Raw genomic sequence first — 18,099 nt, 5'->3', positions numbered from 1 at the left:
ATATGACCAACGTGCGTTACCACATAAGAGTAGAAATTGCTAGGAATAAAACTATTTGCTGAATATTAATAAGTAATGTAAAACAATACAGAAATGTCGGAGTGAAGTGAATAAGGACAGAGATCGTAAAACAGACTTGACAGTAAATGTACCTTTTAATTTCTTGATTTAGAAAGGATATACTGATTCAACTTCAAGTTGTTCCTGTGAATTAGAAATCATTAGAATAAAAAGTGCTGATTGGATTTCTGTTTCTTTTGTACAGTACAGTGGTTAACCAATTAACACTTAGATGCTCAATAATAACGATTGAATATGATCTATAATTTGTAGACATTGCTTCAACTTTCAGCTTCAAAATACTTGTAAAATGTAGAACAACTACTGAAAATTGAATCATCAACCAACTATTACTTTTAAATAATTTTAATCCAATGATAACTTGATAAATTATTTGGAAACAGTCCTGAAACACTCAAGGTTACTGTGACATATATATATAAGACCAATTAGACCATTCTAATAAATGATTCATAATAAACTGTAACCATTTTGAGTCGTGTCCATTAAGTCAAATATCTAATATAAACCATATTTATATTCACTCCCATTAGTGATTATAAAATTACTTGTACATAATCCATAGGCTCATACTATCAATTCGTGTTTTACAAAATATCCTAAAAATTAAATTTTAGTTAATGACTGATAAAAACTCTTGGCAATAAATTACTGAGTACATATTTCTCATTTACAACTATTCACTGTTAAATGCTAACAAAACACATTGTCCTTGTGGATTTAAAAGGAATTTTTATTTATTTCAATGAGATGAACAAGATCTTCAAAGCAACTTGAACGTTTTGGAGATTCTAAGAACACTCCAGTGAATACACTCTTACGCTTGTCATGGATAATGATATTATTATTATTAAAAGTCTTATATTCAGAAGCTCGTGGAAAAGTGACCATTGACGATGATACTGGTTACTTTGTTGATTCAAATGGATTTATTAAACTATTTCATGGTATCAATTGTGTGCATAAAGTCACACCATTTTACATCCAAAAATTACTTGACCCTCATACATTCAAAGTACTTCGAGATTGGGGAATCAATGTTATACGCTTAGGATTTAGCTGGATAGCATTAAAACCACATGAAAATGAGACCAATCTAGAGTATATAGATACTATTGAAAAGATTATCGACAATGCTGGATTATATGGAGTTTATATTATCATTGACTTTCATCAAGATGGATTATCGAAACGTCTCGGTGCAATTGATGCTGTGCCTGATTGGTTTATGGATAAAATAAAGCGACCACCCTATTTATTCCAATACCCTTGGCCATTAACGAAATATCCTAATGAAAGTGCCTGGTTTTTAACCTACGCCACATATGAGAGTGCACATGCATTTGAAAGTATATATAAAAATGTTTCAGGATTATGGAATTATTTTGCAGAATATTGGAGGATAACAACTGATCATTTCGGGAAGAAATATAACGTTTTAGGCTATGAATTGATAAATGAACCACCACCTGGAAATTTTTATTTAAATCCATTTCTTCTTTTGCCTAGTAAGTGACAAGTGTACAAGAGTTTACTACTATTGCTTTTAAACATTTTTATCATAATGCTTCCTTCATTATTTCGAGTCTTTTGATTTGACTGGAGATTTTGTTTTTTTTACTTGCAATGAATTCATTCAAATCAATTGATATTCAAGTCGTTGGATGCTTATTGTTTTGTAAATCAACCAGGTTTTTACTTGTCCCCCTTTTATCAGTCCACTTAAATTATCATTCTAAATCCTAATTAAAATAAATCACGTCAATGTGGACATCAGTGCGCATATTTTCATTTTTAAAAGTGCACATGTTTTTATGATAAACTAATACAGAAATATGTGGTAACTTCATGTCGTATCACCTTTGCAATGAGTTTACATTAGAACGTCGGTATGTCATTCAAATAGTTTACATATTTCTTTTACATCAAGGTCAATTCAGTCAATATGATTGAATATTATTTGTGCTAGAAGGAATTTTACTTCAGGAATCGGTATTCACTTTTCTTGATTTATTTTAAGGAATGAGAGTAACTCAAAGTAATCAATCAATCATTCAGATGATTTTCAATCCACTCTCTTTGTTGACATATTGTTGAGATAGATAATTTTAGAATTAACTATGTTTCAACTGTTTGTTTTTCATGAATTCCTCACCTAAGTTCAGGTTATAACTAAACTAAGAGGTGAAACCTTATTCAGAAAAGCTAACGTTGACTTACAACAATAAATGATAACATATTTCTAACCTGGATATTAATAATTAGACAAAAATTCAGCAACTGTCATAAGCATTAAAATTGATGGAATGTGATTAAGGTTTTTAAAAAAATAAATTCCTTCAAAATTAATTAAAATAGAATTGGACGTAAGTGGTAAGCCATTTTCTCTACATTCAGAGCAAGCGTATATTGACTCTTAGAGTTAATAGTTGATTTGGTTTTGTTACATAATTCCTTTTTTCTTCTCTTCAGTATTATTCTCGTGAATCACTTTTGGAGGATTTGATGATTCAGCCCAGATTAATCAAGTGAATGACATTATTAGCGCGAAGATTGAACTTTAGACTAAATTGAAGTAACCACTTAACTCACATCGGTCAGTAAAATTCATATTGTAGGCTTGAAGCATTAGGATAAAAAATTCAAATTTTAAATGTTCACAAGAAATAAAGATTCTACATTCTCTTTGATCTCATCAAGAATTTGAGTAACATATTGTGGTTTGAGGATTGCCAAGACTTAGAAAATCATGACATTGAAAACACTCGAAGCACGTAAACAGGAATTAAAGTTAACTCGGACTTCATTGTAGTCTCCGAGTTTGATAAATATTAGAATACTGAGTTCAATAGTTCAAGAATGAGTTTCCATTTTGTATCTATGTCTGGACTAATTCTCTTTCATTACTTTTACATATGTCTACGCTAACAGAATTCCAGTTACTTTTGTTTAAAGCAAATCTCGCTTGTTCATTTATCGAAGTAAAAATCATAGATTATTAACCGAATCCAGAATACATTGAAACCTGACTCAATAGGAGATGTGACTGAGTTATTTTCGGATTACAATATTATAATTATAGTATCTATACCAAAAACTCAACATTTATGGTGGCCTTTGGGTTACAATATCCTTATCAGATATAAAAAATTGATTCAAACGTGTATCTAACAGTGTATTTTCTGACAATTATTCCCACAATTAACTAAAAAACTATCACTGAACGGTTTAATATTGTAACATCTCAGTAATTCACACCAAGGAACTTGCACAGACACGAACATGCAATCCATGAGCATTATGATAAACTGTCATTCTTCCATGATCCCATTATCAAATTTTCAAAGACGGTAATTTGGTTGTTCAAGCATCCTTTCAATGTTTGTAATCATTTTATTTTTAATTATAAGTGGGTATTAACTTCACCTTTGAAAACAATACAAAATAATAGGAAAAAGCTTTTCCAACTACAAAGAAAGGCGAATAGCTGGAGCTGAACCGGTTTCGATAAATTCAGATACTTACTTAAGTGATATTGTTTTCTGAAAGCTTACTTGGCAGGAATAATGTGATTTCACTGGTTTTACTATCATCGGGGTCTATGGTTAAGTAATAAGAAATAAATCACTCAAATTATCAGGATACAAATAGCTTCCAAGTTTGAATTCACAAATAGACCACTTGTCAGCCAAAAACCAGCATCATTACAAGTAATAAGTGTTATTACATTAGGAATCATTACTTAGAATGACCATAATCACAATCAAATAGGGCAATAAAATAATGCGAGTTACGCCCAACCACACTTCGGTAATTCGATTTCGTAAAATGTTTACAAACCTCGATATCAACCAGTAATATTGATATATTTTTTCTAATCATTCTGATAAAGAGTCACTTTTTAAATATGGCGATTGGTTTGTGTTTTTTTCAACTCGAGTATTCAATTTATGTCTCATGTTGTCATCATTAACCTAAGTGACAAATTAGATTCATTTCACAAACGACCAATGTATGAACGTTACTTGCTAACATACCAATAAGTTCTTTAGGCATGATTTGATGGAATAAATATTTTAATCTTTCAAATGTTTAGTGTCTAACTTCACTTCATTAGTGTAATGGGAATTCAGTTGTTTATTACGTAACTGAAAGACCAAATACTGTTAATACTGTTAATTGATTGTAGATTGCATTCCTTCAACTATTTTATTTTTATTTCAAATTTTGTCCGTTGACATTTCTCTAAAACAGTTAACATTGAACTTAACTAGGTTCTTCTTTGTTGAGTAGTTTTTAGTGTTTCCTCCATGGAATCACATGCGTTCAATTTTGATGGAATTTGGAATTCCAATTCATTCACCAATCCCAGTTTCACTTCTGCTGGTTCGACTTAAGAGTGTTTGATGCTTATAAAAAAGTACATGCTGAACTGTTCCCAATATGTTGATCATTTCGCTTAAAAGTTACATGGGTACAGAAACTCAACTCTCATCCTAATTGACTAAGATGGAAAAAGTCATTGTTGTTAGTTTATTCCAATGGCGGTTTCGACTGTAACAGAGATTACGTTGGTTACAACAGAAATTTGCTGATTGATACAAATCTATAAAACGATCAATTTTACATCATCTTGTTTTGAGTTTCACGTCAATTTGTTCTTGAACCGTTCAATGTTGAGCTGCCATTGAAAACCTTAGCTGTTTTCTCTTAAAACGTGATCCCGCTTGCAGAACCATTGATGGTTACTGCTGAGAATTCAAAATTCAGGACCGAATGGCCTTCCTGTGCTTTAAGGTTTTCAATGGTTGTCTAACATTTGTCAATTCATAACCTCAATCAAAATGAAATTTAAACTTGTGATCAATAATAACCAGCTATCACATAACTCATACTTTTCATGCGAAATTAACTGTATTTGAGTAATTCTAATGGCAATCAGATTCTAGAAGAATGTTATCAATCGTATCCATGGTTATCAATGAAATATTTTTTTGAAGCAAATAAACCGACATCTTATCGTTTCTATCTCGGCTCGTCCAGAACCAACATATGGCGACATGGAATAACATATATCTGAATATTAGAAGGTAGATGACAAGCATAAATTTTCTATTACCATGATGACAACTAACATCAAAAGGTGAACTTACAATGATCAGAACGATTTCTTGATTGTTTTTGTTTATTTAACATTAACTCTTTGATACAGATACATTTACATCTAAAATAGAGAGAAATGAGCGCTTTACATTACACTGCTACCCTCCATTCATCTCTGCTTATCAAGCCTGTTATATACTCTCTTTGTCGAGACCATTTTCACAGTATGCACATATTCCAAAACAGACTAACCGATTGCAATTCTAGGCATCAGTGGTAAGATTTGACTAATATTAATAAATTATCATCAATCTACTTTCTTGCGGCTTTCAATTTAACCTTCGCATACAGAAGGAAAAAATGTCAATCCTCTCATTTCCATTGTAATATAGCTGTCTTATATTATTTTAACGTTAGTTAATTACATTATCTCTTTAATGCATAAATGAAAACTCCCAATGACATTCACTCGGGATGTTAACTTTTATTCTTTGTCAAATACATACCTTGATTATTACTTATTTATTAGCCATTTATGTTTATTTATTACCTATTTATTATGATTGATAACTTCACTTCTATATTTTCATGACTTTATATTCAACATAAAGATCTAAAGTGATCTTACCCATCTATGTTGAAGAAGTTGTTTCCCCTTCTTGTTTCTTATCCTAGTTCAAACTAAACTCCACTGATTACTGTGTGTAAACGAATTTTTAGAATAATAATGTAAATTCAAGTCGTTTCCAACTGATGAGAACCTTTGAAGTATAATGAATCCATGTTATTTAGTATATCTTATCTTTCGAGCTTTACTTTAATTTAACAAGAGATCAGAATGTATGAAACATGGAAATTGTTTTATTTATTTATATTCATCACAACGTAGTAGATTCAGATCTTATGTAAAGAAAGCTAAATAGATGTCCTTTTGTACAATGAATGATAGTCTGATTGATTAAGTAATAAACTGTCAGGTTGTATACTAACTTTATATAAAACATCTATACATTTTGAAAACAACAACAAATAGCTTCGTGGGTTGAGATAACGTCGTTGTATTTAGTGAAGTGTATTATCACATTTTATGATAATAATGTGTTGTCAAAGAGTTATTACTTAGTTACATTTCATTTAAAAATTCACTTGAAACCTGATTTTTGGATTGATTAATGACCTATATCTTGAAAATAGATTACTGTGGTAGTTGAACAAATGAGGTTGATGTTTTCTGTTGAGTAATACCTAAGTAAATTAATTAATCTTAATTGACAACTTCATTCAGTTAGAGAGAGCTAAAATTATACCGATCTAATAATTGTATCAATGTTAATTACTGTGACTTGTTGCTTTATTGTACGTCTAATTTCTTTCTTCTAAACATAAACATAATTGACTGAATACTTGCAAAATATGTATTTACCTAGATGTAAAGTAAGTAGGACTATTCACGCTCAACCACAATCTTGATTTCGGAAAATATTCTGTACATAACAGATATGTTCATTTCAACAGAACATAGACTGTCTTCCTTATGTGCTGCGATATTGGAAATCATTGTTGTTAACTTTCAATTGTCTTCATTCTGAAAATCTATTTCGGTTCTTACATTTCTGGTCTTTTTCTTTTTGTATTCGCACAGATATTGCAGGTCAAAATCTTTTATTGTTTTATGATTACTTGGTGAATGTTATTCGTCAAACAGACAAGGATACATTGATATTTTACGAGAGTGTAACTTATGGAATATATTTTCCATTTGTCAATGGAATACCTGGTACTGGCATGCAACGTGTTCCTGGTCTATTACAAGATGAGATGGCCAGAAAGAAGAGTGTATTATCTTATCATTACTACTGTTGGCTATTGCAATCGACACCAGCTACAGAGCATATGCCATCATGGAAACAATATTTGTGTGATCAGGTGAGAGTTTCATTACCTGGTTTATTGTTTGTAGTGTATGTGCATTTTGAATATTTGATGCTTTAATAACAACAATAACCCACTGATATTTTGTAGCATTAGCTTACTGACTTGATTTTTGTTCGTAACTTGATAACCAGAGTGTCTGTAAAATTTTGAAATCCTTTGTCACCCTTATTAAATTATTTGATCTATATTCAGAACAACTACATTCAGTTAAGTTAAATGTCGAAGGATCGTTGACCGAAAGTATTTTCATAATAAAATATTGTTTACATTTTACACCATGTCCTCACATTAACCAAACAACTAAAAACTACTCAGTAGTGCGTGCTTGCAACACTACCCGAAATCAAAACTGAAGCTTCAATAGGTCTTAGCGAGTGATTTTTCAGATCAGTAGTTTGACATTCGACGATTGCTATTTTTTGATTTCCCTACTTTATATCAAACTTGAAATTTAATTACCTAGAATTTATTTACTTGGAATTGATTGAAAAACACCCATTGACTTGCTCATGTTTATCAATTACCATTAACCTAATTATTTATTTTCACCATGAAAATACTCTCAGTAAGCAATATGATGAATAACTTGGCAAAATTGTTAGAACTATAGTGTATTTTGTAATTGATTAAAACAAGTCAAATAAGATGAGAAATTTCTACATTCCTTCTATAAATTAGTAACATTTATGATTTATATGAATCATCGTAACTGGCAAACGTTATAGCAATGGGTGTGTCTGAAATTAGGCGTAGATGAATAAACAACACTGACGAATAATTCTATAAAGCCATGATAACTATGAATTCTGTCATCTTAGTATTCTTAAGATATAGTTAATTAGTCAAACTAACAGTGGAAGTGGAAATAGAAGCATTGGATTAATATGTATTTTATGTTAGATTTCAAAGTAAGAACATTTGTTTTGTAGGTTTCATTAATCTCATTGACCTATTGAAACCTATTCACAAACACCATAGGATATTGCATACAAATGTACATATGTTGTTTGTTGACAAAATCCCTAGTTTATGAATTCAAGTGGAATTCTAATCTGATTATTGCAACGACAGATACAAAGGATGTCCAAATCCATTCTGTTATTCACACCAACTTGTAAGATATTGATTGTTAAAAACAAAATTGACAAACAAATTATTTTGTTTAGTTCGAGCTCCAATTTGTGGTCTGCATATACAGAATGTATAATGTTAGACGAAGCCGTGAATATTTCATTAAAAATACAAATGATAGTTACAACTGATATGGATAAATGTTTAATGTGTCCTTAATAAATGATGAACTGATTAGGGTGAACGCATCACCGGAAAATAAACTGAACTTAATAAAAGTACTGTAGAGTAATCTAGGAACGAAAATATAAACACTATGTTTTGATATGCAAATTGTGACAACTAGTAATAGGCGCTATTCATTTCCATCATACGTAACTATAAAAAGTGTTATTCACACTAATGTAAGTCGTTTGAGTTGATTCAACGAATACGTGGATTCTGACTCAATGATGTGATGCATTCCATCATTTGTGATACACATAATCGAATAACAGTTTGCTGTTATCGTAACACATCAACTAAGAATTACAATGTTCGAATGAATTTTCTTCACAAATGAACATCAGTTACATATCTATTGTTCAGGTTCAACAATTGTGAACGCGAGAACATTGTCAATAAACTTATATGGTGAATCATATAGGCTTATGCAGGATTTCTGGTAAATGTGATATTTAGTCAGTTAGACATAATGGCCATTGCTTGACAAGATGCCACTTTTTGGTATTACTTCATTTCCATCTTATTAAACTGATAATTAGATGTTGTTTGGATTGTTAAGAAATGACTGATTTTGTGATTTGTAGAATGATCTTCTTTCCTAGAGAGTTACTTTGTAATCAAACCACAGAATTCGAAATCACTCAATTTTTCCGTACTCGGTCATGTAAGTACTTGTGAACATAAATATAATGATAATCATTTGAAGATGGAGAATACTGAACGTCTGTTGGTTTTTGCAATTCTTCATAACTAAGTCATAAATGTAATGAATGATAGGTCAATGAACAAAATGGATGATGTGTTATTGCTTTGACACTGTGTATGCGGTTTGTTGTAGTCTAGTTTCATTGCGGAAATCATTCACATACTTATCAATGTTGACATTTTTATTGCTTGTGTTTAGCTTCTCTTGAATTAGGCATTCAAAAATGTGAGAAGTATAGTTCAATCCACTGGTGGCGGACGGTTTTTAACAGAATTCGGTCTGTGTCTTCCTGATGGTAATCCAGATTCAATAAATACGGTTGAATGTAATGCTGTGCTGAATGCAGCAGACAGGAACTTCGAATCATGGACGTAATGGGACGGATATGAATTATTTTCTAACTTAAATGTAGAAAACATTTCCGTAGGTTTTGTAATTGATAATATCTTTTTTGACTTTATGTCAAATTTCTTATTGAAGTCATTATGTTCTGTACGGTGAGGAAATTTATAATTTTCATTCCGAACAGTGTCATCAGTATAATTAGAAAAACATATATAAGCGAACAATATTGTTTTCAATTAGATCATCATCAGGTTTTACTCTAATATACATGAATATTTATATGAAAATGTTAGACCAATCACAAGGCTATTTGAGTCAATAATCACAATAAAGTAGAATATGTAACCAAGCATAATAATAGTTAAAATTACAAGTTGATAGTGGGAAGATAGGTGTACTGATAGTAGTAAGAATATTAAATTACGATAACAAAAGTCTTATCAATAATTAAACATAAGAAATAAGAATTCATTATATGTGGAAAAAAAGTTATAATTGAAATAGTCATAGCGATTGAACTATAAATAATTCCGACGTTTCGTCCAGCTAACTTGTCTAGACTTCTTCAGGGAAATAATCAAAATCAAAATCATCAAAGAAATATGCAAAGTGTTTTTTGCTTAACAATCATATCATCAAAATTTCTTCTACAACCACTCTCGCTACCTTGGCCATCGGTATAGCGGAGTTTGTAGCATAATTTCGGTAAACAATTATCTTATTCCTTCCATTTTTTATATCTTTTGTATTTTTTAAAGCAATTAGTCCCTTTTATAAATTTCGATAGAACAATGAGAAGACGTAGTTGATCTGAAAAATGTGATGTATTTGCGCTATACATTTCGAACAATCTGGTCACACATATACTTGTCAAGGCATTTTTATATGAAAATTAATAAAGGTCAAACAAACAAATAAATAAAAGTACAACTAAAATAACTAAGGGGGGAGAAAGAATAAGAAATTGTCGCGTTATTCTAGGCCATAGAATGACTTAAGGATTACCAAGGTAAATTCAAGGTTACGACAAATTGTTTTTGTACACATAAGGGGGGTTTAAATTTACGAATAGCTAAGGCTTCAATAAACTTAAGAATTCGACCTTGACAATTTCTATACAACATTCTAAATGCTGTATTAATGTTAATTTTGTGCCCCGTCTCAATAATGTGTTTTGCTATCGATGAACATGGTTTTCTACCGCCTACATTGATCGGATCATTTGACACACACTGATTTTGAAGCCATCTGGGTACATGTTCATTGACCCTTGATTGCATTGTTCGATTACTCCTCCCTATGTATGTGTGTCCACACAAACATGTAAATTGGTAAATACAATGGGATGTGACGTAATCATTAGTGCATTGTTTGGGTCTATTATGAATCATGGCCTTAGACTTTTCAATCACTACCAACTGAGCAGCATAATACGTATTCTCAATGGCTGCTTTCAATCTCTGCCTTAAAACTATACTGTTTGATTCGCCTCTATATGGTAGATTGATGTAAACCTTTTTCTTTGGCACTGAATAAATTAGAGGTCTTGGCATTAATTGACTTTTGCACCTATTAATAAACTTGAGTGGATAACCATTTGCTATTAACGTGTCAGTCAGTAACTTCTCCTCTTTTTCCACCATATCAGAGGTACATATTCTTCGAGTCCTCTTAAAGAGGCACTTAACTAGACCTCTCTTGTATTGCAATGGACAGAAACTATGGAAATTTAGGTATTGTCCCGTCCAAGTTGGTTTCCTATGCACGGACCGTCTATTTTTGTAGTATTTTTGTAGTTTACTTATTCTCTTCATTCGTCTCTTAACTCTTACATAACTACTATATTACTGAACATTCATCAAAATATTTTATTAGTTCCTTCTTCTCCTGTTTTATATATTATGCAACGTAGCAACTGATTGATTTTCGAATAATAACTTTGATTAGAATTAAACCTTCTCTTCCAATTAATGTTAGTTTATATTCGATGTCATTACATAACTATTACGTAACGTATCTACTCCATGAGTGTTATTTAATTGTTGTAAATCATATGTATATTAGTGTAGAGCCATGATGAAAAACTAATTGAAAAGAAATTTCTTCGCTCGATTCGTTCCTTTTAATATGAGTCAGTTGAATGAGAATCAAGTGAAAAGTTCAACAATGTAAAATAAAAGGAGACTGGATGAATTGTGTGTATGTATGTATGTGTAAGATGAGTTATTAATGAATGATATTCAGTGTTGATATGTTTCTATGTGAAGTAAAAATAAGAATAAAAGTGCAAAAATGAAGGTTGAAAAGTTTTTTTTTCTGAATCATCGAAATTGCAAATAAAATGAGAATCATCATCATGTACATAATTGTAATGCTAAACATAACTCATATTGATTTCAGTCATAATAACGATTCGTGTGAAGTAAACAGGTTGAATAAAAGAAGAAAAAGTCAAATTACTTGTTGATGAATATTTGCCAAATTGTAGCTAGCTGAATACCATCCTTTCTGTTTAGGCTGTTCTTATTCGCCCATAAATACAGCGCTTCTTCTGTCAATCTTTCTTTATGAGTGTTGAAACCTTTCTGAAGTATTTTGGCCCCTTCAAAATTAATCATGTGTCCCGTTTCCAATGCATGTAACGCTATTGCAGACTTATTCTCAAGTTTCCTTAAGTCAACCGAAGTTTTGGGAACATTTTTTAAAGATTGCTTGTGTTCCTTCAACCTTACATTCAATTGTCTGGATGTTTCTCCAATAAAGCCGCATTACAATCATGACAATTGATCTCATAGACAATATTTTGATGTTCTTCCTTTGGCAACCTATCCTTAACCTTCACCAATGACGATCGTATAGTGTCACATGTTCTAAAATACACTCTTATATCATACTTGTTTAAGATCCGTTTGATTTCCTCCGATGTTTCTAACCTTGACGAACATTCGTATAAATTATTTTTCAATCGAATTAAATTATCAAAGAAAATACATAATTGGTACAATCACAGAATTTTTAATCTACGATTTTTAAAACAAAATGTTTTTCCTAAATCTTTGTTCGTCAAATCTCCTGACAAATCTATTCGTTCAATCAAAGCGGCGATCACAGCCACTAGAACTTTTATCAGGGAACGTATTCACATAGCCACTATGAATTTGGAGTCACTACGTTCAAGAGTAAAGAATATCGATGAAATTTTGTCAGTTATCGCACCGAAAGAAATAAGATCTAATATAAAAGAATTTTTCAAACTCAGAGAACAGTTTTATCATCAATCATCAAAACTACGACAGATTAGAAAGTTCGAAAAAATGTTGAAACATGCGTCAAGCAGCAAAGTTAAACAAACTAGAGATAAATCGAACACAGTAGATATTAACAAAGTGTTAGTTAATTTATCTGATAGAATTCTCATTTCCCATGAAATTTCATTACTTAAAAAGGGTTTCAATTTCAATATAAATAGACCACAATTATCGTCTTTCAATATTATACCAGCAATTGGACCAGCATTGAATATACTTCCTAATGAAACAGCGAATGAATTGAGGAATAAGATAATGTCCGCGTTATTACGTCAAAAATCACAAAAATCTAATATGACTAAAAATGAGTTACATGCATTGAAGCAACTGAGAAATGATAAGACAATTATCATTACAAAAGCAGATAAAGTTAACACTACAGTCATTATGAACAAAATTGACTACGAGAGAAAAGCCAAGGAACATCTACAAGAGGGACCGTATGAACTAATCAAAGATGAAAAAAGCAGAACGACGCTCAATAAACTTAAGGAGGAAACAAGTAAAATCTTACATTCGTTAAAGGTCAAACTCGGAACGCCATTATGGTTTTTGCTAAATCCAAAAAGTTGTAACCCTCGTAGATTCTATGGACTCCTGAAGATTCACAAGGATAGTACTTCACTAAGACCAGTGGTCGATTTCACAAATTCACCGACTTACAACCTAGCGAAATACTTAGCTAGGATACTAAAACCGTATGAAAAACTGATTAATCATGGAATTAAAAACTCTATGGAATTTAAAAATATTATTGATACCATCGACATAGAAGAAGATGAAGTAATGGCAAGTTTTGATGTTTCTTCCTTATTTACTAACGTACCTATCAACAGAGCTTTGGATATTATTTATGCTTGTTTAGAATCTGATTTGGATTTAAATTTACGTTGCCCGTTAGATCCATCTGAGTTTATAAAATGTTTGGAACTATGTTTAAGGTCCACCTTATTCATATTTCGAGGAGATCTATACAGACAAAAAGAAGGTATAGCTATGGGTTCACTAGTTTCTCCGATTGTTGCGAATTTATTCATGCATTCACTCGAAACTAGTGCAATCACAAGAAGTATTTGTCCACCAAAGGTCTGGCTACGGTATGAAGATGACATTTTTGTTATCATTAAACAGGACTATTTGGAAGAATTGTTTACAAATGTGAACAACATTTCGGAACAAATTAATCTAACGAAGGAAATAGAGTCTGTTGACCATAAACTAGCATTTCTCGACTGTATGGTTGAGCGAAGACTTAATAATAGGAAGTTGAAAATAAATGTTTTCAGAAAATCAACACATTCAGAGAGATACTTAGATTTTGATTCGGCTCATGCTTTATGTACGAAAGTCACGGTTGTTAAAAATTTAATTAACAGAAGTCTTAAGCTTGTTACAGATAAGGAAGACCAACAATATGAATTCAATAGGATTTTATCTACACTTGGGGATAACAATTACCCAAAAGAGTTTTTAAAGAAGATTGTTAGAAAGGAAAGAAAAGCTAAACTACAATGTGTACAGAAAGATTGGAAGTCCACTGTAGTCATACTATACCGTAGTGAAACATCGGAAGAAATCAAACGGATCTTAAACAAGTATGATATAAGAGTGTATTTTAGAACATGTGACACTATACGATCGTCATTGGTGAAGGTTAAGGATAGGTTGCCAAAGGAAGAACATCAAAATATTGTCTATGAGATCAATTGTCATGATTGTAATGCGGCTTTATTGGAGAAACATCCAGACAATTGAATGTAAGGTTGAAGGAACACAAGCAATCTTTAAAAAATGTTCCCAAAACTTCGGTTGACTTAAGGAAACTTGAGAATAAGTCTGCAATAGCGTTACATGCATTGGAAACGGGACACATGATTAATTTTGAAGGGGCCAAAATACTTCAGAAAGGTTTCAACACTCATAAAGAAAGATTGACAGAAGAAGCGCTGTATTTATGGGCGAATAAGAACAGCCTAAACAGAAAGGATGGTATTCAGCTAGCTACAATTTGGCAAATATTCATCAACAAGTAATTTGACTTTTTCTTCTTTTATTCAACCTGTTTACTTCACACGAATCGTTATTATGACTGAAATCAATATGAGTTATGTTTAGCATTACAATTATGTACATGATGATGATTCTCATTTTATTTGCAATTTCGATGATTCAGAAAAAAAAACTTTTCAACCTTCATTTTTGCACTTTTATTCTTATTTTTACTTCACATAGAAACATATCAACACTGAATATCATTCATTAATAACTCATCTTACACATACATACATACACACAATTCATCCAGTCTCCTTTTATTTTACATTGTTGAACTTTTCACTTGATTCTCATTCAACTGACTCATATTAAAAGGAACGAATCGAGCGAAGAAATTTCTTTTCAATTAGTTTTTCATCATGGCTCTACACTAATATACATATGATTTACAACAATTAAATAACACTCATGGAGTAGATACGTTACGTAATAATTATGTAATGACATCGAATATAAACTAACATTAATTGGAAGAGAAGGTTTAATTCTAATCAAAGTTATTATTCGAAAATCAATCAGTTGCTACGTTGCATAATATATAAAACAGGAGAAGAAGGAACTAATAAAATATTTTGATGAATGTTCAGTAATATAGTAGTTATGTAAGAGTTAAGAGACGAATGAAGAGAATAAGTAAACTACAAAAATACAAAAGATATAAAAAATGGAAGGAATAAGATAATTGTTTACCGAAATTATGCTACAAACTCCGCTATACCGATGGCCAAGGTAGCGAGAGTGGTTGTAGAAGAAATTTTGATGATATGATTGTTAAGCAAAAAACACTTTGCATATTTCTTTGATGATTTTGATTTTGATTATTTCCCTGAAGAAGTCTAGACAAGTTAGCTGGACGAAACGTTGGAATTATTTATAGTTCAATCGCTATGACTATTTCAATTATAACTTTTTTTCACATATAATGAATTCTTATTTCTTATGTTTAATTATTGATAAGACTTTTGTTATCGTAATTTAATATTCTTACTACTATCAGTACACCTATCTTCCCACTATCAACTTGTAATTTTAACTATTATTATGCTTGGTTACATATTCTACTTTATTGTGATTATTGACTCAAATAGCCTTGTGATTGGTCTAACATTTTCATATAAATATTCATGTATATTAGAGTAAAACCTGATGATGATCTAATTGAAAACAATATTGTTCGCTTATATATATTGTTCTAATTTTCACAATGGGAATCTTTAATATTCATCAGTATAACTTTAGGTAGGAAACGGTCTTTCCCCTACTTGTATTGTAGTGAGTGAGAAATCAAGTGGGGATAAGCAATTTATTGTTTGGTGCACCTTCAAGACACTTCACTTTAGGTCTCCTTCCTAGGCCGAACCGCACAAACTAATCACTCCTTTCTCTGCCTCACAACAATGTCCGCAGAACTGCATCCTTTCTGCCTCTTTTTTCGCAACGATACCAATTTTTGGAGAACAAGAACTCCACTCTCTAAAATGATCTGTTTAAACTATTCTTCAGAACTAATGATCTCAATCATGTTGGTCCCTGTCACAGGTAAATGTTTAATGCATACGTTTCGTTTTGTGGGTGATTTTCATTCCCTTTACATGAATTAAGAGTTGTGGAGTTCAATCAAAAAGATGAGTTTTAAAAATAAACGAAGAACGGGAGGAACTAACCACCATTTACATGTCTTTTGCCTAAACACACATATCTGTGATTGATTAATTTCAACTGTCCACAACCACATGGTCAATAATCTACTTTATAACAAACAAATTTCTAAGATGATGTATAAGAATAAGTTAAGAGATTTCGTGAATTAGTGATATCAAAAGCTTTCGTAAACTGCTGAGGAAGTCGACTTAGTAGGACAATCAACCTTATAAAATGTACGACAATGAAGCATGATTGAGGAGTATTAGTTATTGGGATGAAAGTTTTTGAGTTGTACCATTTGTACCCATTTCGTCTGGTCTTTGGTTTCTCTCCAGAAATAATATCACATTTATTTCTTAGTTCACTAATATTCAAGAAACGAGATCGTGTGAGCGTTCGATCTCTGATTTTCTCTTCTGAACTACCTTCTTTTAACTTTTTAATACATATTATTGCTCATCTTTACAATTATATATTATTTGCCTTCCACGTTTGTTTGACTTGAGATAACTTCGGAAAACTCTAGTATTAGGAATTATCAGACTTTCGTTCACCGCCAGCATAACACGATCATCAGCTGTGCTTAGTGAATGTGTTTCTATCATCAGGTTACGATAACCCATCTCTTGAAAACAATTCGAGAAAGTTAGTCATTAATAATAACACCCTATTAACCAAAGTACAGTAAAATAACAAGTGAATCGAAGAATTCAGTTTGCCTCTGATCGATTTTTGAAATTTCGTTTATTATAGGGTTCTAAAGTAAGCTTATGAGCAAAAACATCTGGTCGAAAAATATTAACAGCTTACTCCATTTCAGAAGGGCCATTTTACTTCTTACAGTTATCATATAATTAGCTAGTTATTAGTGTTTGGTTATTCATTTATGTCAGGTGTGATAAAATTAGTTAATCATGGTTCTTTTAGAAATATATGAATAACTATTTCATCCTAGTATATCTCTCTAAATCTTCCTTACTTCCTTTGGTTATTAAGTTATCAGGTTATGATCTACACTGTCTTCAAATTGAATACCTTACATATACGTTTCACATTATTGCAATACATTGTTTCGCTTCGTAATTTCTTCTCTCTCATGCAGTTGAAATCGTTCAGTCGTACATATCCACAATCAACTGCCGGTCAACCTGTCCAACTGAGATTCGATGTAGATTCAAGCGTGTTTTATTATGCTTTTGTACCAACACAGAAAAATTGTACAAATGTGAACTCAACATTGTTAGTTGCAGAAATTTTTGTTCCAATGTCGATTCATTATCCACATGGAGTGAGGACTCGTTTCATCCCAGAACAATTATATTATGAAGTGTATGAAAATAATACTAATTTAATGTTCTTTTATATACCATGTACTTTGATCAAGACGAATATTGAACTTATAGAAATAACGATCATACCAAACCAAAATTAAGATAATCATTCAAACTGTAATAATTATATTCGTTTACTAGTTTATTCGAAATCTGTATCCATTTTGTTGATTGTGAATTCGTTGTTATTTTTGCATCTTTTAACTTATTTTGGATAAACTAAAGAAAGTCAACTTGATGGAATGTTTGAAATTTACTTTCAGTTTGCGAGTATACCTAGTTGTACGTTGGGAGA

The 18,099-nt window shown here is 31.3% G+C and overlaps 2 protein-coding genes across 2 annotated transcripts; both read left to right on the top strand.

Annotated features, from left to right (window-relative positions):
* Nucleotides 1-916: 916 nt before the first annotated feature.
* Nucleotides 917-1,597, top strand: Smp_181910 (hypothetical protein; the record flags this gene model as incomplete). Its single annotated transcript, XM_018792370.1, has 1 exon — nt 917-1,597. The coding sequence occupies one exon, from the start codon at nt 917-919 to the stop codon at nt 1,595-1,597; it is 681 nt and encodes a 226-aa protein (XP_018644513.1).
* A 15,882-nt stretch (nt 1,598-17,479) lies between these two features.
* On the top strand, nt 17,480-17,905 carry Smp_180780 (hypothetical protein; the record flags this gene model as incomplete). Its single annotated transcript, XM_018792369.1, has 1 exon — nt 17,480-17,905. The coding sequence occupies one exon, from the start codon at nt 17,480-17,482 to the stop codon at nt 17,903-17,905; it is 426 nt and encodes a 141-aa protein (XP_018644503.1).
* Nucleotides 17,906-18,099: the final 194 nt, after the last annotated feature.

Source organism: Schistosoma mansoni (assembly GCF_000237925.1).
Source record: "Schistosoma mansoni, WGS project CABG00000000 data, supercontig 0329, strain Puerto Rico, whole genome shotgun sequence".
NCBI classification, from domain to species: Eukaryota; Metazoa; Platyhelminthes; class Trematoda; order Strigeidida; family Schistosomatidae; genus Schistosoma; species Schistosoma mansoni.
The sequence above is the reverse complement of the archived record's forward strand: the minus strand, read 5'-3'. Positions and strand labels throughout refer to the sequence as shown.